The sequence below is a fragment of the Hippocampus bargibanti genome, linkage group LG01 (genome assembly GCF_051943395.1).
Source record: "Hippocampus bargibanti isolate YZ-2025 linkage group LG01, ASM5194339v1, whole genome shotgun sequence".
NCBI classification, from domain to species: Eukaryota; Metazoa; Chordata; class Actinopteri; order Syngnathiformes; family Syngnathidae; genus Hippocampus; species Hippocampus bargibanti.
The window spans coordinates 20,293,022-20,317,477 of NC_142734.1; the positions used below are offsets into that span (position 1 = coordinate 20,293,022).

The 24,456-nt window shown below is 43.5% G+C and overlaps 5 protein-coding genes across 8 annotated transcripts; 2 read left to right on the plus strand and 3 right to left on the minus strand.

Moving 5' to 3' along the window:
- Positions 1–1,375: 1,375 nt before the first annotated feature.
- On the minus strand, positions 1,376–5,201 carry crebzf (CREB/ATF bZIP transcription factor). 3 transcript variants are annotated; one of them, XM_089003043.1, is made up of 5 exons: positions 5,027–5,201; positions 3,644–4,213; positions 3,380–3,543; positions 3,123–3,198; positions 2,478–2,829 (listed from the first exon to the last, which is right to left on the minus strand). In XM_089003043.1, the coding sequence occupies exons 2-3, from the start codon at positions 4,156–4,158 to the stop codon at positions 3,492–3,494; spliced, it is 567 nt and encodes a 188-aa protein (XP_088859169.1). In that variant the 5' UTR covers positions 4,159–4,213; positions 5,027–5,201; the 3' UTR covers positions 2,478–2,829; positions 3,123–3,198; positions 3,380–3,491. The 3 variants fall into 3 exon arrangements, with proteins under 3 accessions (XP_088859161.1, XP_088859153.1, XP_088859169.1); XM_089003035.1 differs by having other exon boundaries at positions 1,376–2,829; positions 3,123–4,213; XM_089003027.1 differs by having other exon boundaries at positions 1,376–4,213.
- A 3,581-nt stretch (positions 5,202–8,782) lies between these two features.
- On the minus strand, positions 8,783–11,063 carry las1l (LAS1 like ribosome biogenesis factor). Its single transcript, XM_088998517.1, has one exon. The coding sequence runs from the start codon at positions 10,850–10,852 to the stop codon at positions 9,134–9,136; it is 1,719 nt and encodes a 572-aa protein (XP_088854643.1). The 5' UTR covers positions 10,853–11,063; the 3' UTR covers positions 8,783–9,133.
- A 121-nt stretch (positions 11,064–11,184) lies between these two features.
- haus7 (HAUS augmin-like complex, subunit 7) lies at positions 11,185–16,993 on the plus strand. Of its 2 annotated transcripts, none has more exons than XM_089003057.1 (9): positions 11,185–11,652; positions 12,042–12,157; positions 12,256–12,326; positions 12,583–12,644; positions 12,762–12,943; positions 13,030–13,138; positions 16,372–16,587; positions 16,655–16,763; positions 16,882–16,993. In XM_089003057.1, exons 1-9 carry the CDS (start codon positions 11,596–11,598, stop codon positions 16,959–16,961), a joined length of 1,002 nt encoding a protein of 333 aa, XP_088859183.1. In that variant the 5' UTR covers positions 11,185–11,595; the 3' UTR covers positions 16,962–16,993. The 2 variants fall into 2 exon arrangements, with proteins under 2 accessions (XP_088859183.1, XP_088859190.1); XM_089003064.1 differs by having other exon boundaries at positions 11,597–11,652; positions 12,067–12,157.
- Positions 16,994–17,073: 80 nt separating this feature from the next.
- Positions 17,074–18,008, minus strand: mrpl49 (mitochondrial ribosomal protein L49). The gene has a single exon (XM_089003076.1). It carries the CDS (start codon positions 17,965–17,967, stop codon positions 17,467–17,469), a length of 501 nt encoding a protein of 166 aa, XP_088859202.1. The 5' UTR covers positions 17,968–18,008; the 3' UTR covers positions 17,074–17,466.
- A 616-nt stretch (positions 18,009–18,624) lies between these two features.
- LOC148903452 (ninjurin-1) lies at positions 18,625–23,194 on the plus strand. Its single transcript, XM_089015850.1, is given in 6 exon segments — positions 18,625–18,628; positions 18,849–18,988; positions 22,548–22,726; positions 22,728–22,777; positions 22,903–23,029; positions 23,107–23,194. Coding segments are annotated over 6 exon segments (588 nt in total).
- The last annotated feature ends 1,262 nt before the right edge of the window (positions 23,195–24,456 follow it).

Sequence of the window (24,456 nt, forward strand, 5' to 3'; positions counted from 1 at the left end):
GAATGCGCATGTGCGGCACATTCTTTTCGTTTGATTTTGTATTTCCGTTTCCGTATTTGAAGTCCAGCAGTCCAGCAACGTAGAAGCATGGGAGAACCGCCAAGTAAGAAGAGAAAAACTCTTGGATGGGGTCGCCACAGAAAAGAATGGGAGTCTCCAAAGTGAATACGCTGGAGTGATTAGATCGTCGACAAAAGGTCCTCAGTTATCACTCTGCGTTCCGTGTAAAAAGGACGGAAAAGTTGCTGCAAGTGGATTTTACGTTCTAAAGAGCCACTTTAAAACTGCCGGACACATGGAAAATGTAGCCAAAAGAATGTCTCACTCGATCATATGTATCTATTTTTTTCGCACCGGAAAATATGGTAGATTCCATTTAGATTTCTTCACCAAGGGGGTAATCCATGTAATTTAATACTACAGTAAAGTCTCGTTATATCGATATCGGATATATCGATAGTCCCGGTTATATCGATACTATTTCTATGCACGCACGGAGAAAATTACATGCAAACAGGGTCGGATATATCGATAGTCCCGGTTATATCGATATTTTTTCGGACTCCCTTGAATATCGATATAACGAGACTTTACTGTAATTGAAATGTCCTCTCCGCGGGTTTGAAGAGGAAAGGGTAGTGAAGGAGAAAATTAAAGTACACCTGTCAGTAAAGTTACAAGTGAATCTAAAATTACTGGCATACAAAACTTAGTTGCTTTCTGTCAAATGAAGTTTCTACAGTGGTCAGGGTCCTCTGTCATGATCATCAGCAGCTCTCCAAAGGTCCAAACTCAATTAGTCGGTTTTATTAAATGTCCCGTTGCCAAGTCCGCTGATTTGCCTCAACACGGGGTGAATGATGACAAGATAATAAACTCAGGTTCTGGTCAGAAGCGCTGGCCTACATCAGACTGTCAACATCATCGGCGTTGGCTGCTACTCAACTCTGCGTTTGATCTTCTAGGCCTCTCCCAACAGGCGTTAAAACCATGGCAATTATACGCATGTCAATAACCTCAGCAGAGTTGTGCAACGATATATACTACGGTATGTATGTTGGCTTTGAAAAGCAAACCATTATGTTGCATTGCGTTTATAACTCAAAAGCAGCACTCGGCATAATGTTACAGGACATATTCGGAATGAGCATTACTGAAATGGAAAAAAATAGGACCATATAATCCATCATTTTGAGTGCTAAGAAAATGTCAATTCTAATCTTCAAGGTTTTTTCCCCCATTCAGGTGCATACGGCATTGATTTGGGTAAATCTGAACTACCCCAATACAAGTGTTTCTTTCATGGTTTTCTCTTGTACATTTCTCCCATTTGATTTCATTACTTGCTTCAGTTTAAAAAGTGTTGGGACTGTGATGGAGAATAACAATTTATCATGTTTAAAAGTGCCGTGCTTTGCTGACCAACTAAACAATAAGCCCACAGTCAAAGCGCAGATGACCACAGTAAATCTGAGTGAAACAGACACGGCAAGGCGAACTGTCGGCTCCATTTAGATTCTAGAAGGTCCGGCCTTACTAATGTATCACCTTAATTTACATATACTCTCAATAGCTTGGCAGAGGGTCGCAGAATTCAGACGTATGTCATTTGATGAATGCGTCTCCTGCCGGCAGTGGGGACAATCTTTCTGGTTCCGAGTCTGTCCATAGGTGTCTGTCATATATCTGACAGACTGATGACAGTGAAATGTTTTAAAGTACAGTATTGTATTTCTTTTACTATTCAGTTAAATAATATTGCATGAAGTGCAACTCTGCAGTGTATAATTGTTGGTTCTATTTAAAAATGGACTGAACGTTTGCAGGTTAGGGCCACAGTATCACTTTCAATTCAAGTAGATCCATCCACACAACATGTCAGGAATGGTCATCCAAGCTGCAACACTAATCAAGAGTTGAATGTAGTATAATTTTCATCCACTTATCAATTTGTAGATAACAAATATTGCAAGCTGTTCCAATGACCATTGGAACAGTATCGGCCGCACTTCATGAATGATACTATTCATCGATTAATCACAACTGGAGATTAGTCGATATGGCAAAAATCATTTTTGTATCTTCTCAACTCAATTATACACATATCTCCATTAAGGTGATGTGCTAAGTTACCCATCTCAATTCTGCATAAATTAATACTTTACATATGCAGATTTCCGTACTAAATATTTCAGGACATGACACTGTTCAACAATTTCCAACTGAAGAAAAGTCAAAATGTAAAAGATCGTATTTATGGGCTTTTTCGGTGCATGCCATTCACTTGCAACCTTTACCAGCCTTGACCCAAACGTTGAGGAAAAGTAAGATCTTTATCGCAACCTTTACCAGACTTGACCCAAATGTTGAGGAAAAGTAAGTTCTTTATCGGGAGAGAGCTTGCTGTTTAGAAAGAAAAAGAGAGATGCATTAATATCAACAGCATACACAAAACCAATGTCAACGTTTACAACCGAAACAGGTAAAATGTGATTTATTTGTTCATCTTCTGTCAGAGGTCAATTACCTCAGAGGGCACATTTTCAAATTACAGTATGTACACATTTACATTTTATCACAACTGATGGCAATGGAATCGCCTAAAGCGGGTGATTAAGGATGTAATATTACATTTACCAAATTCTCAAATGTGATCATGCAGTTGATTGAGCTCGCAAAGGCCCAGAATTGCAACTCTTGTGGCAAATAGACGAAGAGAATGACATATACCATTGTTACCGATACTACCTTAAAAACAAAAATCAAAAAATAACAGGCCATGGTGGCAGCAGCTTGTCCAGTCTCTTCAACCTCCACCAGCAGAATCCACTTCAGCAATAAAGAAAAACAGGCGCCTCTGAATTAAACGATTCTTTTGTATCGTGGTGCTGGTTCACAATGAGCTCCATTGGAAAAAAAGTTTCAATTTGAATAGTCTTCAATGTTTCCGGAATGAGAATGCCAATTGCTCTTTGTGGACCTTCACCATAATTTATACATTTTGTGTTCTGTTACATTTACGAGTCTTGGAATTACTGTACAAACCTTTAACATTTTTTATTAGCTCTGACCACAGAATGAATGAAGCAGAACTGAAAATATCTCTCCGCTCTGATCCTTACCATGGAGTCAAGCAGGTTAAGGTGTTCAGAGAGCCATTCATCCCTCACGGGAAGCGCAACCTTTACCTAGAAGAAACTGTCAACAAGGTTTAGCGGTAACGAGCATCACCAAGCCATCATGTTAACAAACACATGCACAATCAGTGGGGCCCTAAAAAGAATTAATTAATTCTTAGAGTCTTGGTCCACCATCAATATGGACAGAAGATACAGCCATGTCTCATTACATGAAATCAGAGTTAAGTACTTGACCCTACATTTTAAGTGATGAGCTCGCACTCGCTGCACACTTAGTGCAGAACTCCACTGACACATAGTTCTTGTCCACGTGGAGGCACACGCCACCTGATGTCTCTTTCTCCTCCACTTTCACACGTTTCCGTGGCAATGAGTAGTCGTGCTCGTTAGAAGAGTCTGCGCCCTGGAAAAGCGAGGAGGATAATTTCATGCCATTCACACCGCTCAGCCGTGACAACAGCTGAGCTAACATGCTCTCATTGGCCAGCACAGCTCGCAGGTACCTGGTCTCATCTTCCAATTCTTCCACTCGTTTGATCAGTTGAGAGTTTTTGTTTTTGAGCGTGTTATTTTCCATGGACACCATGTCCACTTTCTTTTCAAGGGTGTGAACATATTCTTTCTTTTTGAGACGATTCAACCTAGCAGCAATTGCATTTTTGTTAATCACTTGGCTTGCTTGTCGCTGCTTATTTCTGCTTTTCATGGATGATGACCCACTCTCACTCTCTGGGGAGGAGGCAGTTCTGACTTCAGCACCGGAATCTTGATGATTGTCGCTGTAAAGCTCACCAAACTCAATGTCAAATATTGGTGAGCTTTTCTCTTTATCATGAGTCCATTCTAGGTCTTCGACCCTGAAGAAGTCATCCAACTCCATTCCTATACTGTCGAAGGCACCAATTTGAAATTCCTCCGGGAGACTTGGGTAAGCTTCTATTGTTTTCTCGGCACTGGTCACTTCAACGTCCAGGGGCTTCAGCACAGTGTTGCAATTGCTTCTTCTCCTGGTTATCATTTTGTTGGAAACTGGACAGTTGATGAACGATGTTGTGCAAATGCAGAATGTAACCCTGTAAAGACAAGACTAGTCCTTAACATTTCAATGTGAAGTAATGTGACAATTTCAGGTGGATTTACAATTTTAGATTACTGTTGAAGGGAAAAGCCCAAAGGAAAAGAATAAGTTAATATTCCATCCCTTCGTGTGTATTTTGTTGAACATAAAGTTCACAATCGCCATATCAATCAAAACTGTTTGGCAAAACTGTTTGCTTGGCACGCTCGTGGCATTGCAAAACTGGCGTGCAGGCGAACTTCTTACAACATCAAAGTAGCAGTACGTACGCGAAAAATGTTAAATCACAAAGGCACAACAGGCTTTGAAGGACCGTCATTTACACTAAGTTATGAAAGTGAACTCAATGCCCTGACGTTTGACATACGTTGCTTCTTAACTCCAACACAAACTAGTCAGACAAACACAAAAAGTCATTTAAACGCTCGTATCACACGGACGTGTATTTGTTTACTATATATTGCTTGTTATACGACGTGATATTACTAATACGCGTATTATAAAGTTACTTTGTCGTCTTCTGTCGTGATAAGCACATTTCGCTAATGTTAGCAAGGGCCCGAATACAACAGTGAAAAGCCCACGATAAAAACACCAAGTTTATTCATACATGATTGGACTGTAGTTTATTTGTAGTTACAGGATCCACTTAACGAGTTATCTATCCCACGACTTGTTGAAGCGGGTACTTTGTCCAACTGCGTAGCATTTGTTAGCCTGTTTGCTAAAGCTAGTTTCACAGGACCGAGCGCTTAACGCGTGGGTCACGCAACGGTTTCAAATAGCAACATTTTCACGGCCGACTTACCTTTCTTCTCAAACGTGAACGGATCCTGGGTGAGATAGATGGGCGATATAAATATCAGTTTGCGTTTGTTTCTTCTGTTGTACACAATTCGTATGTCTGTCCAATAGTGATGTGTCGTTTGCGAACAAGCCGGATCTCTGAAGTGAACGAACACTCCCGGCCCTTAACAAGGAGCCACACGGAGCCGGAAATGGGAGCCAACTTCCCCCCCCCCCTCTATTCTCCGCCCCCAGTCTTCGGTTAAACCTGCACGTGATTGGTCAAGATCCGTGGTAGAGGCGGGACGGGAGAATCACTGACACACGCAGCAGTGAGGAGAACAGGAGTGGGTAGAGAAACAGAAGCACACTGTTCAGTCCAAAAAAGCCACAGTGTTTGTCTAACAACTGACTGCTGGACACCCCGAACCACGACATCCTACATGTCAGTTACATGCCACTTTATTGAAAATTTCAAAATGGGGAGATGTCAGTTGGATGGTTTTGAGTTCAATGAGAGACACATTTCTGAAAACTTAGCAGGAGAAGTGGGGAGGTACTGCGGGACGCATGCACTGTTTTGGAGCCATTTGAGCAGGTTACTGGAGATCAGCTTCAGGCAGAAATTCACCAGGAACGCGGAGTCACTGACCAACACTAACTCTGCCGCAGCGGCGTTCTTTTGGGGCCGAACGTAACCCGAGCAGGACTCACGGAAGCCGGTTGAGCCAGTTACCGTCCTATAGTGCGGCCCGTAGCGCGACTTTAAGTGACCGGTGGAAACGTTCACACATCCCGTTAACCTGCGGGTGGTAGGCCATAGTGCGGTGTACCTGCACACCCAAGGACTGCGCCATGGCTGACCAGAGCTCGGACACAAACTGGGGGCCTCTGTCCGAAGTGATATCGGATAAAATGAGCGGGCGTTATCTGCCGAGGTCGTGGAGGACAGGGGGAATGCTTCCGGCCACCTAGTGGTCCAATCGACCATAATGAGGAGATGTGTGCAACCCTACGAAGGAGGGAGGGGCCCGAACAGATCCACATGGACGTGGTCAAATCTCCTGGCCGGAATCAGAAAAGTTTCCAGGTTTGCCCGGGTGTGCCTGTGGACTTTGGCGCGCCGACATGCCATGCATGCAGCTGCCCACTTCCTGACGTTCTTTCGTAACCCGGGCCAGACAATCTTGGCCCCAAGTAGTTTGACTGACGCCCGGACGCCAGGGTGTGAGAGGGAATGAATTGAATAAAAAAATCTCCAACACCACTCCTGCGGAACCACGGGACGAGTGCCACCCGTAGACACATCGCAGAGGAGAGCGGGACCCCCTTCACACAGTGCCACCACCTCAAGCTTCAGGGCCTTGCATGCTGCCTTGAGTTCGTGGATGTCCGGATGCTCAGATTGGGCGGTGGCCATCTCTGAAAAATCCACCCCGAGCTGGACTGGACATACTATCGCACGTGACATTTGCCGGCCATGTGCCGAATGTCTGTTGTGAATTCGGAAATAGCCGCTAAATGCCGTTGTTGCCGGGCCGACCACGGTTCGGTCACCTTTGACATGGCGAATGTTAGGGGTTTATGATCTACGTAGGAGGGGAACCGGCAACCCTTGAGGAGGAAACGATAAGGCTTACTTGTGCCCCGCTGTCCACAAGAAAACGTCTACCTGACGAGGAGTCGGTGATAAAAAGCAGCTTGCTTTCGTTGCCGGCGCCCACGGCTGCTATTGGGTACCGGCGCTGGAGTTTCCCGGAGCCTCGTAGGTACAGGAGAATACGCAGCGTCGAGCTGGTGGAAAAAACAGAGGGCTTTCTCGTGTCGCTTCCGCGTGACCACTACTACGGTCGGGTCGATGTTCGATGCCGCTCCGCCGAGGGGTTTGGCCATCACGCTTTGCATGGCGAACCGCCGTGTCGCTAGAAGCACCCCATCCACTTCTTCCGCCAAACCTCGGTAGTCCCCGGTGGCTAGGCACATCTAGTTAGCTGGCACGGCGCGCACTGAGGCCAGTAGCTGGCGAAGGAATACCTGGGGGAACAGGAATCCGCCGTCATCCGAACCTAGTAGCGACAACATTTTGTCCATCAGATCCACTGCTGTTCCGTCTCTGAGTTCAGAAAGGGAAAGAAGCCCGTCTGCTCTCTCAGAGGCCGATAGCGTGAACCGTGCAGCAGGTGTTTGAGCGCCGTGTATTTCTCGCTCTGTGGAGGTGCATGCAAGCGAGGCAGCACACGACGAGTAGTCTGTTCGTTGAGAGACGCCACGACCAGATAATATTTCGGATCATCTGCCGTGATGCCTCGTAGGTGGAAAAGCGCATCCACATGTTGGAACCACGAAGCCAAGTCGCTATTCCAGAACTCGGGCAGCTTCGCGGCGTAGGCGGCAGCTGCGAGCTGAGGCGCCGGTCATGGCGACATGGCCGTAGGAGATATCTCTTCGTCTGCTGCCATGAACATTTCCAACGTCGGGGTCACCAGTGTAGCAGTTGAGGAAGGAGAACTCACGATCGACTGGAGTACGTCTTTATTCCAACTGGATCTAACTCAAACAGAAAATGCAGTGAAATATATGTAACATAAACGCGCCCCCTCCTGTGCACCTGTCTGGTCCTCGTGCCCGCCACAATCATATTATAATGATATTATTCAATTCCTGTATTATCAATTTTACTAGTTGGTATTATAGCATTACTTATATGAAAAGCAAATTAGTGACAGCTGATCATCAGACCAGAGTAACCACAGGGAACGTGAAAGTTAGTGGATGCTCTCTGTGCACATATAAATAGGCCATATAAATAAAAATATTTGATAGTGTATTTTTTTACATGAGTAATTCGTTTTTCACATAATTTTAGGTAGTCACTGTAAGCAACCAAAAAACTGAGGAGCCATTTGGGAGCCAATAGAGACTGATCTTTTTAGTGAGCCGAGCCAAAAGAACCGGCTCTCTGAAAGGAGCCGGAATTCCCATCACTACTGTCCAAGTGTGGCGTGTTGGGGAAGGCGGTGCCACAACACCTCCCAACTCAACCTACAAGATTGCACGGTGCTGCATTTAGTGACGTTTGTAATCTTTTGCCTTTAGTGTGAATCAGAGAGCGTATACCGTACTGGTTTGTTAGCACACACAATTGTGTATTGAAAGTCTTAGTCGCATCTTAATCACGACGCATGCGGGTTAATGACCAGCAGTGACGTGCAGTCAGTGGAGGCAGGTGAGGCAGTGCCTCACCTGTCATGGAAATATCAAATGAAAAAATAAATTAAACAGTTAGATGTATTTAGTGATTTGTACTTTAAAGTTCTTGTCCATTTAACTTCACCGGTTTTAGGATTTTTTTCAAAATCGCTGAATTTTCACATTTACCGTTCAAATACTAAGTCGACGGATGGTGACGTCATCGATGACGTCAGTGCCTCGCCAGCCATGAACTTCACCGCACGTCACTGATGACCAGTACTTGTTTGCGGTGCTAAACCGAGATAATTAATACACATTCTTATCTAAAAATATAAAAGGAACGATGAAAGGGCACGCAGACGTGCTGATCAATCGACAATCAGTTGTGCCGCTTCAATCACAATAAACTTTTACAAGTGGTAAGGTTCCTGCTTCCACATAGCCTCAAAATATGTGTCTTTAGTTACTGAGACTGACTGGTCAACACTCCCAATTTTCCCCCTTTGTACAAATCCAGTTCAGCTCACCTGTGACACCAATGAGGAACATTGGCTGTAAAAATGCATGGATGGACTCAGAATGCAATGACAACACAACTTTTAATACATGCCACCTTATTACAATGCAATGGTGAAAAATTGACATTTAATTAAGGAAAATGTTTTTCTTGGTTGGTAACGTGTGTGTAAAAATAAAGTCCACAGAAAGTGTTTGTAGCAAAACGCTTCAATGACTTTGAAGCTTTGTCATAAAAATATATAAACATTTTGCATTCAGGATTATTGGCTTGATGTAACACATTTAAAGTGTTGCTTTCACCTTTAAACGTGTAATTGTGTTGATGAAATCAACCAAGCAAGAATATCAAATGGTGAGCTCCACTAACTGATGTGCTTTTAAAAGTAAGCTTATGTATTTCATCACTTTACAATCACAATCAAAAAAGTTGCAATCCAATTTTAAGTTTGCCAAGGTCACTGTGGCTCCACAGAAGACCATCAGCTGCCCTTCGAGAAGGAGAAAGTCCAAATACATTCTGCGGTGTGCTGCTCTCCATCCCCACCGGCTCGTCAGACACGATCATAGTTGAGTAATTGTCCATCATCAGGCACGAAGGCTCATCTGACTGGCCCGGGACTTTTCCAAGAGGGTAATTCTTCCATAAAACTTTGTCTATGCAGACTTGCCACGAGGAGCCTTGCAGCAACTTTGCTTTTTGCACTTCCGCATCTGACCATTTGTTCTTTTCTTCCATCCACTTCTGCTGTGGTTCCACCAGCAACGAATGACTGTTACGTTTTGTTTGCTGAATCTTCTCCTGCAAACTCTCCAGTGTGTAAATGGGCCACTGTTCCTGCTCTGTGTGTGTGTCAGAATGTTCTGGGCGAGTGTAGATGGAGCAGAGTTGCAGTAACCTCTGCTGGGTTTCCAGAGGGAGAGGATGCTCCATGTCCTCCAAGACAAGGTTGAGCAAGTACGGCGTACTGGGACAGGGAGCTTCCAGGCAGGCAGACAACAGCTGCTGCCACCTCAGCTGCATGTGGTTGACAAAAATCCTGTCCTTCAGTCTGGCTTTCTTCTGTGCCTTTGTTTCAAAGCTATAATCATTTTTGTTAGTGTTACAGTGCATTACTTCAGAGATCCATGCAGAAATGTAGTACATCCTGTGTTTACTATTCTCACTGGAGAGTAGCTTCAGTTCAGCAAAGAGTTTCTCCAGGAAGAGATGAATGAAGGAGGGCGAGTTAAGTGTTTTCAGGAAGGGGAGCCAAAAACGCAAGAAAGTTGGAGGAAGTTTGGGCTCTGAGAGACAAAACCAATCATCAGAGCTGTCACAGCCTAAGGATGACAGTTGTTGGGCAGTTGGAATTAGGAAGCCGTCTTCTAAGAGAACTTCAATCAGCAACTCACCAAATTCAACAGAAAAATGTTTAATCTCACCAAGTGTCCCGCTCATATCGGCAAAAGGGTCTGGCCACGTGCCCTTTTCTTTTTCTTCGTGCAGCCCCCCACAAGCACCATACTGCTCTTTTTCATAAGAGATCAGAAGATCCCTTGCATTCTTGTAAGCCTCTCTTTCTTTTTGCCTTGAAATGAGATCGTCCTCTTGCAGTTGCATGCCAATTTCTTCATCCTCCCCATCAGACAGTGCATCCCAGTCAGCATTAGAATCCCCTCCCAACTGTCTGGACCAATATTCCTGCTGGAGCCACTCCAGAACCACTTCGCACCCCTTTCGGCACAATTTCAAGGCCGGGAGTTGATGATGAGTGACGTCATGCCTTAGGTTGACGATCCATTCGGGGATGTTCAAGTGGCCGGCCAGTCTCCTTAACGAGCGGGCAAATTTTCCTTGCTGGCGTTCGGTGATCAAGTTCGTGAACCTCACCAAAGCCGTTCCATACAGCAGAACCAGGTCATGAGAGTCCAGCTTTTCGGACCGGTCCAGCACCTGACACCTCACCAGGTCCGCGGTGCAGTCAATTGCCACAGGAGTACTGTTAGCATACCTTGCTTTCCACGCTGTAATTCTATGGAGAGCATTCCTCTGTAAAGTTGAATCCTTGGAGTAAAGATATTCCCTCACTTGATCCCATTCGGCATTGTTGAGCCACGCTACCACATGGCGTTTTTTCTCTGAGCTCTTTTTCTTCATTTTGAAGGCTGAAGTGGTGCAAGGCGCTCTTGTATGTGACACGAAAATTTTCAAGTTACTGGACACCACAGTCTTCCGAGTGTTTTCAAACAAGCACCAAAACGTGACGACACGCTCAAAACGTTTAGATAGCTTTGTATGAGCGGTCACGGCTCCAGCTGGGAACGTTTTTCTTCGTCTTCTAGTATTTTTTTCTCCCTTCTTCTTCTTCTACGACTAATATTTTCTTCTTCTGCTGTTTTCTTCTTAGTTTTTTTTTCTTCTTCTACTATCTTCTTCCTCCTCTTCCTATGACGTTTCATTTCAAGCAGGTTGTAATCGTTTGAACTAAATCCCGTCACTTGCAGATAATGGGAGTTGGAGTTGTATTTTAATTCACGACGGCGGCACGTTTCTTAAGATTTGGTCTGTTATTTTTAAGAAAGTATTAATTCGCAACATTCTCAATTGAAGACAAACAAAGTACTGTAGTTCTTCTTTTTATTCTCATTTAGATACTAGTTCCTAAGAGATAATAGTAACAAAAAATGCTCTGCAAAACATTAGTGCTTTTTAAAAAAATATTTAAACGTATATGAAACATCTCTTTTCGTGTATATAGTATTCGTGTTCTGTACTGATTCTGGTTCAACAAAGATTTTTAAAAATGCATTGAAAATAACTGACGGAGGGTGGCGCGCGTGTGCTGACGCGGTTGCAGTCGAAAGATCCTCCACCAATGCACATGCGCACTCTTAAAGAACATGGCGGCCGATTCAAATGAGAAGGAGCGGGCTGAGCGCATTTATACACGCCTGCTGGTAAGTTAGTTACTACTCTTAAATTTAAACGGTCAGTACACGTTGGACTGAAACGTAGGGTAATATCATATCTTGCTGACTAATTTTTAGTTCCAGTGACAATATTTCAGAAAAAAACGTAAACAAAGCCCAGCGGAGCCAATTTAGTCAATACGCTATTTTCGTTTTGAGCTAGCGTTTTGCGATGACTGGATCCACATTCAAGATATTGCGATCCATAATAAAGATACTGCACGGTAGGGTACTGTGCAGTACAGTGTATTCGATACATACATTCACTTGCCATACAATTTCTTTTGTGATTTCAAAATTCTCGTGAAAAACAACCAGCTTCAATACTTCTGGCACTGGATAAAATCCACTGATAAAAGGTGTCATTCTATTTTTAGGCTGTGCCATGTCCTGTTTTGAAAGGTTTACGCATGGAGGAGCCTGAGGACATACTTCAGCTGCTTTGCACGCCATCCCAGCTTCGTACCGACATACTGACCTGGATGTGCTGCAGGTTACAACAAAGTGGAACTAAAATGCTAACTACACGCATATATATATATAACCAAATCAATGAGAACTAACTATGTGTTTCCGCTTCTGGCTTCTCAGTATTGACCCAAGCATCGCCAGTTTGAAAGGAAAGGCATCAAGAAACCAGGACGTAGATATTTTGACAAAGGGTAACACAAAATTATTAATTTACATGCTTGATGATAATTGCATAATCTTACAGTTCTCAATTTGGATAGCTTAATAAAATTGTGGAAGGTCAAGAATGACCACCAAATTGCCGTGTTTTTGGGAGCGTTATCTTGTAAAAAGGGCTGAATTATTTTGACAAATTATCCAATTATGACTGGATTTACTTGAGGTAACCAGATATTCATATGGATGTTGCCATAGCTACAGTTCTGCACATGTTTTCTCTTTCTAAAGGTATGGCTGCACTTGGCCAGGATTTGTTGCTGTGCAGAGTCGACAGCCTAGACTTAATCAAGGTGGGAAGGCACTCTGAGGTCAATTGCATCTTCTGTCGGCTGACACGTTGTCCACCATCACTTCTCAGCAATACAATGAAAACATAGTGCACACAATCTTCTTTTGTTTTACTCCAGGGTGAAGCCAGTTCGTACCGGCAGCTTCAGTTCCTGGAAAAACTTCTTGTTGAGGTCTCGGACTTCAGTGTGTCCTCTGCGCACGATATGAAGATGCAACTCAACACACTCTTCACTGATGAGAATCTGAATCTTGCGCAAATTGTCACACCTTCGTTGGACCACTGTTTTTCAAATGACACGTATGTTACACGCTTCCCGCATAACCGGCTTCTTGTGTGGAGTCGTCTTCATTAGCTACAAACCTTCCGAACACTTTGTATCACAGGATTACAAACAAGGGTACCAAATCGACCAAGCCAAGAAGAGACAACTCTGAGAGTATCACCAGCCTTCTACAGTCTACCCGCTCTATGCTGGGGCAACTACAGTCTGAGGTGTGACGTTTACCTGAAAATTAAGTCTCATGAGCAAAACTATAATTGCTATTAACTCAGTCACTGCCATTCACAAACGTATTCGGGAATTGAAAATATGACGAAGAGCATCATTCCCGAATTAGTTCGTTTTTGTTTTTTCTTGCTTGGATACCGATAAAGCGCTGACCAGATCTCTGGTGATGCTTTTCCCTTCCACAAGGGGGCAGATTTTCCATTTTCCCCATGTTAGCGCTTTGTTCCAGCTTCAGCTTTTGGTGAAGCGCAATATAAACAAATATGTATGTATTGCATTGTATTTTGGACAGCCACCCTCATTTCAAGCTCATAACTCCAGACCCATATAATTTAGGAAATAACTTTTTTTCTGATGAAAGAAGAGAGTCTGGGGTTTCTTTCGCTGCATTGAATGTTTATGTAGTCCTAAAACTCAATATTCTGTGGGTCCTGAAATGTGAGTCTTCTTCGGCACTAAACCTTGAAACACTACTTTTCGCTTTACACACCCACTACGGCTGGCGGAGTGATCTTCGGATCTGGCGGAGTGATCTTCGGATCTGGCCGAGTGATATTCGGCGGAAGCACACGACCGAACAGCGCTCCAGCCAGCGCACCTTTCCATGCCCCCTCTCTCTGAATTCACACGTCGATCGCCTCCGAGGAGCTTTTTGCAGATAATTTTACTGTTAGGAAATGAATGCAAGATGATCCCCTAATAATCACCGTTGAGGAGAAGAAGGAGGTCATTGAGAAACACGAACGAGGTGTGCGTTTGTGGCGTCACATGTACATACCGCGGCTGTCGTGTGAATTTCAGCCTGACACATCTCTCACGCTGTGTGTCACTTCCCTGAGAGTAACTTTCTACAACCATTCTACAAATAAAGAGCCAGGTACCATTCACCATTGCTACCATCCTTCGCCTAAAAGCTTTACACAAAGGCGTTATTTTGTCGATGCTTTCACGTGACTAATGACACCGAAATTGTCACGTGCGAGTTGACAGCTGGGGCGAGGCCGCCGCTCGCGACCTACGCCAGCCAAAGAAGACACTTCAATATACAATGCACTGTATAATAAAGTCACTTTATTTACATTTGTGATGGTCGTTGATGGCTCTTAATTGACACCTGTTGCTCTCTGACTTGAAACTGAGGCATCACATTACCATTCATCATGTTGATGATTCTCATAGTCACAGTCTTTTCTGAATGGAACTGTTCAATAAAAGCCGTCACATCATTCCACTTGGCAAATCAAATCCTGTGTGTTGAGGACCTCATTATGGTCAGCAACAAGCTCCTCGATGTCATCTGCATCCACTTCGCGTCCCATGTTCTGTCCAATGGAAACAATGTTGTCCAAAACAACAGAGTCATGAGGATCAAATCCTTCAAAGTCCCTCTCAAAGATGCATGCGGGCCACAAATTCTTCCATGCTGCTTTCAAGGATCGAAGGGTAACATCATGCCAATCCTTTTCTATCAGCTAAACACTGATACACATTGAAATGGGCTTAGCATATCCGCTAAGCGGCTAAATCAGACAAACACCTCGTTCGTGTTTCTCAATGATCTCCTTCTTCTCCTCTACTGTAATTTTCTTTTGTGTCTTCTTAGGCTGAACACGAGCCTGTGGTGTCTTTTTCGATCCCAAAAAAGCAAGAGTATCCGTTTAAAAACTCCTTGGAGGCGATTGACGTCTCTCTCTCGCTATCTCTCGCTCTGGATCGATGTGTGCATTCAGAGAAAGGGTGTGGAAAGGCAGGCCGGCTGGGACCTTTATCGCTCATGTGCTTTGGTGTTCTTCTGCGGAAGATTACTCCGCCAGCCGTGGTGGGGGGTGTGTATCGCCAAAAGTAGTGCGCAATCCAAGGTTTAATTTTCATAAATTTAACGTTCGTAAACCGAAAAGTTCGTAAGGCAAGGTGTTCGTAAACCGAGGCCCCACTGTGTGTGTATGTATACAGTAAAGTCTCGTTATATCGATATTCTCGGGAGTCGGAAAAAATATCGATATAACCGGACTATCGATATATCCGATTCTGTGGCATGTAAATTTTCTCCTTGCGTTCATAGAAATAGTATCGTAATAAGCAGTACTATCGATATAACGAGACTTTACTGTATGTGTATATATATATATATATATATATATATATATATATATATATATATATATATATATATATATATATATATATATATATATATATATATATATATATATATATAAACACCAGAGCCATAGAGGCACGGATATACCACACCAGGCAAGACCCAAGGTGTAGGTTGTGAAAAGAGGCACCTGAGACAATCCAACACATAACTGCAGGGTGTAAGATGCTGGCAGGGAAAGCCGACTTGGAGCGCCATAACCAGGTGGCTGGCATAGGCTACCGAAACATCTGTGCGTATGGACTGGAAACCCCAAGGTCAAAATGGGAAACACCTCCCAAGGTAGTAGAGAATGACCGAGCAAAGATCCTGTGGGACTTCCAGACTGACAAGATGGTAATGGCCAACCAACCAGATATCATGGTCATAGATAAAGGGCAAAGGAAAGCCGTTGTCGTGGAAGTAGCGGTCCCGAGTGATGCAAACATCAGAAAGAAGGAACATGAGAAAATCGAGAAATACCAAGGGCTCAGAGAGGAGCTGGAGAGAGCCTGGAAGGTAAAGGTGACAGTCGTGACTGTGGTGGTCGGAGCACTCGGGGCAGTGACCCCCAAACTCGACGAGTGGTTGCAACAGATCCCGGGAACAGCATCGGATATCTCGGTCCAGAAAAGCGCAGTGCTGGGAACAGCACAGATACTGCGCCAAACCCTCAAGCTTCCTGGCCTCTGGTGTGTGTGCGTGTGCATATATATATATATATATATATATATATATATATATATATATATATATATATATATATATATATATATATATATATATATATCTCCTGAAATGTGAGTGACAATGACAAAAACCCTGGCACTGGAGTGGACACATTTTTGCACATCCTCTTAATCGATAAATAAAAGATTTCATTTGAGTCAACATTTACAGGAAAATGAGGTGATCTCACATTTGGTGGTTGCCGATGGGCACAGACCACAGATTGGGACACTTACATAAACCGTTCAAAAGTTACATTTTGCTCATCTGTTCCCTTGAGTGTTGAATATGAATTAGGGTCTCTGTTTGCCCCAATGCTAAAAGTGCTTTCTGCTCTTCCCGACTCAGTGCAAGTTCGCGACAACAAATGAGGTGCCAAATACCAGTGAGTTCACTTCCCGTGCGCTGCATGTGACCGTGTCCGACCTCCAGCAGCTGATGACTACCTTCTGCCACGTCTATGAGACACACCTGAGTGTTTTTTGCACGAGAGAGCCAGCGAATTTTAGTGCCGACACACTGGTCTTCCAGAGCGTATATGAACGTTTGCAAGCTTGCTGCATGGTATACACACACAAAAGCAGTTTGTCCAAGATGAAACAGGATCTCACTAGAATGCATCTTTCTGCAGGAGTTGGATATGCTGAATGAAGCATCGGACACATCAGCGTCTGTGAAGCAGGAAGTAAGCCAGCTGCAAAAACAGCGTTGTTGCACTAGCCAAGGAAAGGGAACTTTACGTGAGTAAAGGGTACACTTATACACCATCAGACAAGTTGCTATCATGATTTTGTAAATTGTATCACTTGAAGATTTTTTATTATTATTAGGGGAAAACGTGTATTCTCTGTTTCGCAGATGATCAACTGGAAAAACTAACCAGAAGAATCAAAGCGTTTGTCATCCACCTCCGTGCGGCCAACAATAGTTTAGCGTAGCTTCTTTTGCTATGGCATATTTGTACAGAGAAATATTATTGTATAGTTATGTTTTTTAAGCTTTCTTAGAAAATAAAGACTTTTAAATAAACAGTGGACTCTGACTCACATGCATTTGAACTAGTAGTTAGGATTACGGCATCCTTTCGTCATGAAGCCAAAGCAATGCAGCAGAACTTTGTTTTCATAATGTTAACATTTAAAACCCTATCGCTTCCCAAAAAATATGATCACCAAATACTTGGGACGGGACTTTTTCGTGTTTGCATGCGGAATTGTGGTCTCATGAGTACAAGAAATTGGATCCAGTCGTATATTTACAATAGTTGCCACTTTATAAACATGGAATTGCATTACCGACAACTAAGACGCAGAGCCCGGTTCGCACCCTTTCTGCGTTTATGGGGTTCTCAAGAGTCCAGGCAGGGTATCGCATTTTGCCTCGAAGGACAAGAGTGCGTCTATGAAACAGGCAGGCATCCAATCACCGCCCCTCCAAACATTTTCAAAAGCCTTTACTAATCAACCATTCCTTCAGTTCTTTGTCAAAATGTCCTTTCACCCTCAGTGTCATCGTGACCTCGTTGACTTGAGTGGGCATTTCTTTGCCAGTCACGTCCTTCAGGTACTGTTTCACGTCTTTCTCCAAAGCCCAGATGTCGCCCTCAACCTTCCGGACCAAAGTCATAAAGCGATTGCCGTGGGTCACGTCGGTGTACACCGGTACGTTGTGCATGCGGGAGCGGCGAATCAAGTAAGGAAGAGGCGGCGGAGATTCTGGCGGCGGTGTCCAGCCGGAAGGCGTCGGCCCGGAGTGCTTGGGCGGAGAGGGGACACATGAAGGCGGGATGAGACGCTCGACGAATTCGTATTCTTTCGCGGACTCCTCGAATGGGGCTTTTGTGGCAAAGAAGACCCTGGGGCCCATGATCGCACTGGGAGAGCCTCGATGTAGACAAATGGCTCCACGCAACGCAGCAGAACGAAAGGCGAAATATACCGCCATGATTTAGTTGAGGGCGGAAGTAGTCCGAAAGTCCACGATTCTCTGCTGCGTTGTCGGGGAGCACTGCCCCCTGCAGGTTAACCTTCAAACATCCAAAATCAAGTGGGGTCAGGGCCAAGTTAAGCCTGTACTTCGTGTCAGAATTCTGACACGCACGCACACGCGCGCGCGCACACACACACTTCTGTCCATCGTTAAAACATGTCTTGAAATAGTTTTTTTAGCTTTCAATTGTTTCAGTATGTTTTTGTGATTACTGTTTTTATGTTATTAATTGTTTGAACTATTTGTAGGTCTCATTATTGTCACATCACTTTCTATGCAGCTGGGACTGTTTTAAAACGCTATATCCATAAAGTTGAGTTGAGTGAAACCATATAAATAATTATTTAATTGTATTATTACGTCACCATCACAAATGTGTTCATACTACATATTTTAAAATCCAAAGTTTAATAGAAATTTTTTTCAACTGTTGTTCAGGTTGCAAACCAATAATAAAAAAAACGTTATTTATTATATATTATATTTATTATGTTGGTAGAGATTTGCTTTTGCGGGCCACAAACTTATCTGGTAGGCCAGATCACGCCCTTACGCCTCAAGTTTGATATTGTGGGTTGGCCAAACCAAGGGGTGGGGTGACGCTCCCAGAGGATGGGCTGAAACGTGCTACATCATTCATTTTACACTGTGGTCTTCCTTCCTAGAGTCAGAGCGGCCCCCTTAGTGTAACCTGAGGAGCTTCTTGGCTTACTCGTCCAGTCTCTCTCCTCAGCTTGTTTTCTATCTGTCTCTTCAGTTTCAGGAGTGTTGCCCTAAGACTGCCTTTTGTCGTACTCCAGGCAACAACAGCAAGAAAGGGAAGAAACTTATCTGAGAAGGTAATGTGGACAGAGAACACACACGCTACGGAGAGACCATTGTTCTCAATAAACCCAATGATATAGACCATTGGTCACCAAACTACGGCCCGCGGGCAGTAGCTGGTCCGTCAGCACATTTGGACCGGCCCCCTGAATAATACCAGAGATGCTATCAGATTTTTTTCCTATTTGGCCTCCAGAAAAATAAAAAATCCTTTTAAAAGTCAAAGGTCGGTTTTCGATCATTATCTGTTCCTATTTTAATCAATGTAATCAATGTATGTTGTTTATAATCGTAATTGAACAATACAAACATGCCTGCTCACAATAGAACGCTAAAGGAGTCGGTCACGGACCTCTGCTAGATCCTCTTCAGTTTACCTACTGGGCAAACAGGTCTGTGGAGGATGCAGTCAACATCGGACTGCACCACATCCTCGACCACCTTGACAACACAGGAACCTACGCAAGGATCCTGTTTGTGGACTACAGCTCTGCGTTCAATACCATCATCCCAGAACTCCTCATCCCCAAACTTCTCCAGCTTGGTGTGTCCCCTATGATCTGCCAGTGGACACTCAGCTTCCTGACAGGACGGACACAACAGTTCAGACTGGGAAATATATCATCCTCAACACGAACCACGAGCACTGGAGCCCCACAGGGATGCGTCCTCTCCCCATTGCTCTTCTCTCTCTACACGAACGACTGCACCTCAACGCACCCAGCTGTCAAATTCATAAAGTTCGCAGATGACACCACAGTCATTGGTCTCATCAAAGAGGGCGACAAGTCTGCGTACCGACAACAAGTGGAGCAGCTGGAGCTCTGATCCAGCCATCACAAGCTAGAGCTGAACACGCTCAAGACAGTTGAGATGATCGTGGACTTCAGGAAACATCCATCACCACAGCTACCCCTCACACTATCCAGCTGCCTCGTGTCAACCTTTGAGACCTTCAAGTTCCTGGAAATCACAGTCTCCCAGGACATGAAGTGGGAGGGCAACACCAACTCTGTCTTGGGAAAGGCCCAACAAAGAATGTACTTCCTGAGGCAGCTAAAGAAGCATGGCCTGCCACAGGAGGTGCTGCAACATTTCTACACGGCTGTCATTGAATCCATCCTGTGTTCTTCCATCACCGTTTGGTTCGGGGCCGCCACAAAAATGGACAAAATCCGACTTCAACGGACAGTTAGGATGGCGGAAAAAATCATTGGCACCGCCCTACCCACTCTCGAGGACTTGTACACTGCAAGAATCCAAACTAGGGCGCAGAAAATCCTACTGGACCCTCCGCACCCTGCCCACCACCTTTTCCAGCTACTTCCCTCAGGCAGGCGCTACCGATCCATGCGCACCAAATTCATCATACATTTAAACAGCTTCTTCCCCCAAGCCATTAACTCATGGAACTCTTTCAAAAGTAGCCCAAATGGAACTGTATAGTGCCACTAGGCAATTTTTTGATGATGATACTAGTGCAGCGTGTTCTACCGGAAATAAATTCCTTGTGTGTTCTACATACTTGGCAATAAGGATGATACTGATTCTGATTCTGATTCTGATAAGGAAGTGGAGGGGAGTCCGGTGGTACATTCAGATGCGTTTAATCATTGACACTTAAAAGGACACCCGGCGCGACCATCCGGTGCCGGTTCATTGTTTGTTTGCTGCTTGGTTGCTGCATGCATCGTGTACGTGTTTGTTTAACCTTGGCGGACTTTTACTTTTGGTCTTCTTTTGCTACTTTGTATTTTTTGCATTCAGATGATTTTGATGTTTTACATTTTGTTCCTGCTGACTTTATTTTAATACAATTTGTCAAACAACCTCCAGCTCCCTCCTGCCTGCTTTTTGGGATCCGCACCCGCCATCACCACCTCGCAAACCGTGACAGGTAAATGATACAACTTCTGGATAGAGTTGAGGTTCTTTATTAGGACGGCTGTGTTGGTTGGAGGGAGAAGGCAATTGACATGTGTGGTCTCTTAGGCTCTCATCAGACTGACTTGCAACAGTGCGCATGCTCCTTTGGTCTATAGCCAGGCATCACTAGTCAAACATGCAAATACGATTTCTTAATTGAATTCTTTACTTTTAACAAATGTAATGAATTTAATTAATTATGTCAGTAATGATAAAATTTAAACTTGAATAAGGTCTTTCCAAATGTTGCAATAATAAATGAAGCATTCACATGCTTGATATTTGAGGCAAATTGTACATCTCGACACTTGATTCTGTGATGTCTTGATTCATCCTAGGCCAGAACATCAGTTGTCGTGCTCTTTTCTTGCACTTTCCAATTCCAAGATGTCCTTCATTAATCTTTTTGAGTATTTCACTTCTCAGTCTTTGGAATGACAATCTTACTGCCTTTGTATATGATGTCATCCACTACAGATAACTCCATCCTCTAGTTCCAATATTCTGCGGCATCTGGTGAACAATTTTGTTTCACTTTGGGCCATCCATTTTTGATGATTTGTTAGAGATAGGGGGAGAGGGAGATAGATAGATAGATAGATAGATTAGAGTAAATACAGTACATCTCAAAATGCCGTAAGCCTACCTACATGCGTTAGTGTGCGTATCCAGACGTTCCCCCCATATTTTATTTTTTGTAAGCTAAAGCTGCTATTTTTCACCTTGATTTTTCAAAAAACAGAATTATTTACAGCAATTGAGTTCTAGTGAGTCACTTACCAGCACTGTGTGTGTGCCTGTGTGTGCCATTCTCTCCACATGTAAATGCCTTGTGACAAAACAAACAAGCACCTACCTTGGGGTTTGGAGCAGAGAGAAAGTCCCATATGGACGGTTTATGGAGAAGCACGGTCAAATAATTGGTGGGGGATTGTTACGATGGACTCTCTTTAGAAAGCTGCTATGTGTGTCTTCTTCTTTTCCTTTCGACTTTTCCCTTGACGAGGTCGCCACAGCAAATCAGTGTCCTCCATCTTTAGAGGTTTGATCCGCATGTTTGTTTTGGCCAAGCTTTTACGTCGGATGCCCTTCCTGACACAACCCTCTGTATTTTTCCGGGCTTGGGACCGGCACAAGAAGACTTATGTCCCTTTGTGGCTACAGAACAAGCAACTCGCTCAGTAAAAGGCTCCCAAACACAAAATGGTCATTGGCACAGCAACATTCAAAAAAGCAAAACCTGTTTAATGTAGAATCAGTTACATATTATTACACAGACACAGATTGACTATTTTTTGGGGGAAAAAAATCAAAGGTCAAAAAAGGGTTTTGATAACAATAATATGTTTTAATTACATGTTTAAAGGTAATCAAGTTGGCTCGCAACTTGATTACGTGATTTTTCACTGTAGTTTTGTTTTTGTATTTTCTCATTTTTGAGCAGATACATTTTTTTTTATTTATCGAAAAAGTAAATTATACTAAATTTCCCAAACATGGGGCATTTTTGCAATAGTTTGGTTTTATAAATTAATGATGTAGTAACTACATCATTATTAAAAGTAGATGAAACTACATTGTAGTTTCATCTACTTTTCACTTTTTAATGGTGTTTATGAAAATGTTTATTTTATTTTGTAAACAAAAATGTTTTTACAATTCCTGGGATTGGCTTCAGCTCACCTGAATGAGGGTGCGCACTCTAGAAAAAGAATGGATGGATGTTCAAAGTGAACAAAATAATTACGACGAGTCGGTCACTCATGGGGTGTCCTTCACCAGAGATAACATCACCGACAGGCAAAGTGCACCGGCCCTTGAACATGAACAACTATGCCACCAATAAAAGTGCAGCTCAGAGTATGCTGGATGTGGCCTTATTGATGGCCAACTCATCCCAGCTTAAGACAGTTCTCTATGTGGGACCTCAGTATCGTTTCTACATCCCCCTTGTTGTTTTACTGTCTGTCCATCACTCTGCAAGTCATTGTGGGCCTACTGCTCGTTTTTATAGGCAAGTAACTGACAGGCCTGCTTTGGTTTGGTCGATGATTTCAGGCATTACAGAAATTTGACGTGGCAACAGTCTTCTTTTTGTATGGGTAGTTCTTTTCTTTTACTTCGACTCTGTGGCAACAGTAAAGTACGATCTGAATGACGTGCGTAAACACGCAAAGTTGAACAGGATGAATAATGTGGCACCTGTCCTGGTCTTCACGGTCCTCATCAATATCTTTATCACGGCGCTAGGCTTTGAAGGACACGCTCTAGGTACAGGTGGTGAAACACACATTGACACACAGTCAGAGTTGTTTGCTTTAATAACGAGACCTTCTTCTTCTTCCTTAGGCCATCACATCATGGCATGATGCTTGAAGCAGCACCCCAGATGTCCCTTCAGCATTCTGAACACAACGTGACTGGTGTTTGAATCAGCACTTTTAATCAGTTGTGGAATGCAAAGTTTGCACGTTACAAATCACGTAACATTTATTCCATTTGTACATACAGCTTTGGTTTGCCGCTCCAAATAATTCAGGATTTTCTATCAACAGAATGCCACTACAGTATATTTGTGTTACAATGAAATTAAATGACCATATATTTGTCTTATATGGACATGTCAGCATTTTTGTCATCGCCAATGTGAATTTCAAGGGGCTTTCTTTACATTGGTACTGCTGAACAGTAAAGAAACTATGTCGTGCGGCGAGACAGCAAGCAGGTGGAAAGTTGATAAAAGTTCACTCAGCCAGATGCAGGAAGGGTATTGTGAGTTTTCTTTATTTGAAGTTGATATCAGTGTTCGGCAGACCCCAGGTAACACTGCTCTCCAGGTTGTCCTTTGTCCCTCTTCTTCCTCCTCGAAGTGACTCGCTCAGTCTGGCTTTAAAGGTGCTTCACCTGAGCTTCTGGCCAATCGGGTCCCAGCGGCAATTGGCCATTCCCAGGTGGTTGCAATCACCTTCTCAGAGTTAATTATTGGTCGCCCAACTCTACTGTTTTGGAAAATCCAGAACACACAAAATTATTTAACATTTCTTTTGGCATCATGACAAACTACATATTAGGATTCAGTCTCAGCCCATTGATTGTATTGGGAAAGCCCATCCATTTATTTATAACGAAACGAGATGATAGAAGAGGTGGTGTAATGACAACATCTTGTCAACCATTAAAAAAAACTTTCAGCTAGAATTCAGCGCATTACACCAGTGTTTGAAATAACGTCTGCCCGGGGTGTACAACCTTTACGTCGGGCCGAGAACTTCTTCAAGAAAAAAAAAAGAAACGTTTTTTTTTTTCAACTCAAACATTTGTTTTATTCAATAAAGCAAACGCTAGAAGCAAATCGCTCCAAGCCACGTTGACTCCTCTTTCTAAGCGCCTTTCAAAACTCTCAAGTACACTTTACAGTCACGGTATAGTCCGAAGCACGAAACCGGTTTCTGATTGGCTGCCGTGCCGAGTATGCAAATTGCCAAACGTTTCGTGCTTTGGACTATACCGTGACTGTAAAGTGTACTTGAGAGTTTTGAAAGGCGCTTAGAAAGAGGAGTCCACGTGGCTTTTAGCAGACAACGCAACGCAAACATTGCATTGTACACCATGACGACAAACGACAACTGCAGCAAAATTTTCAGAAAGGGATATTTACCATAAATTAAGCAAGGGAGCATTTGTGGTAGGTAA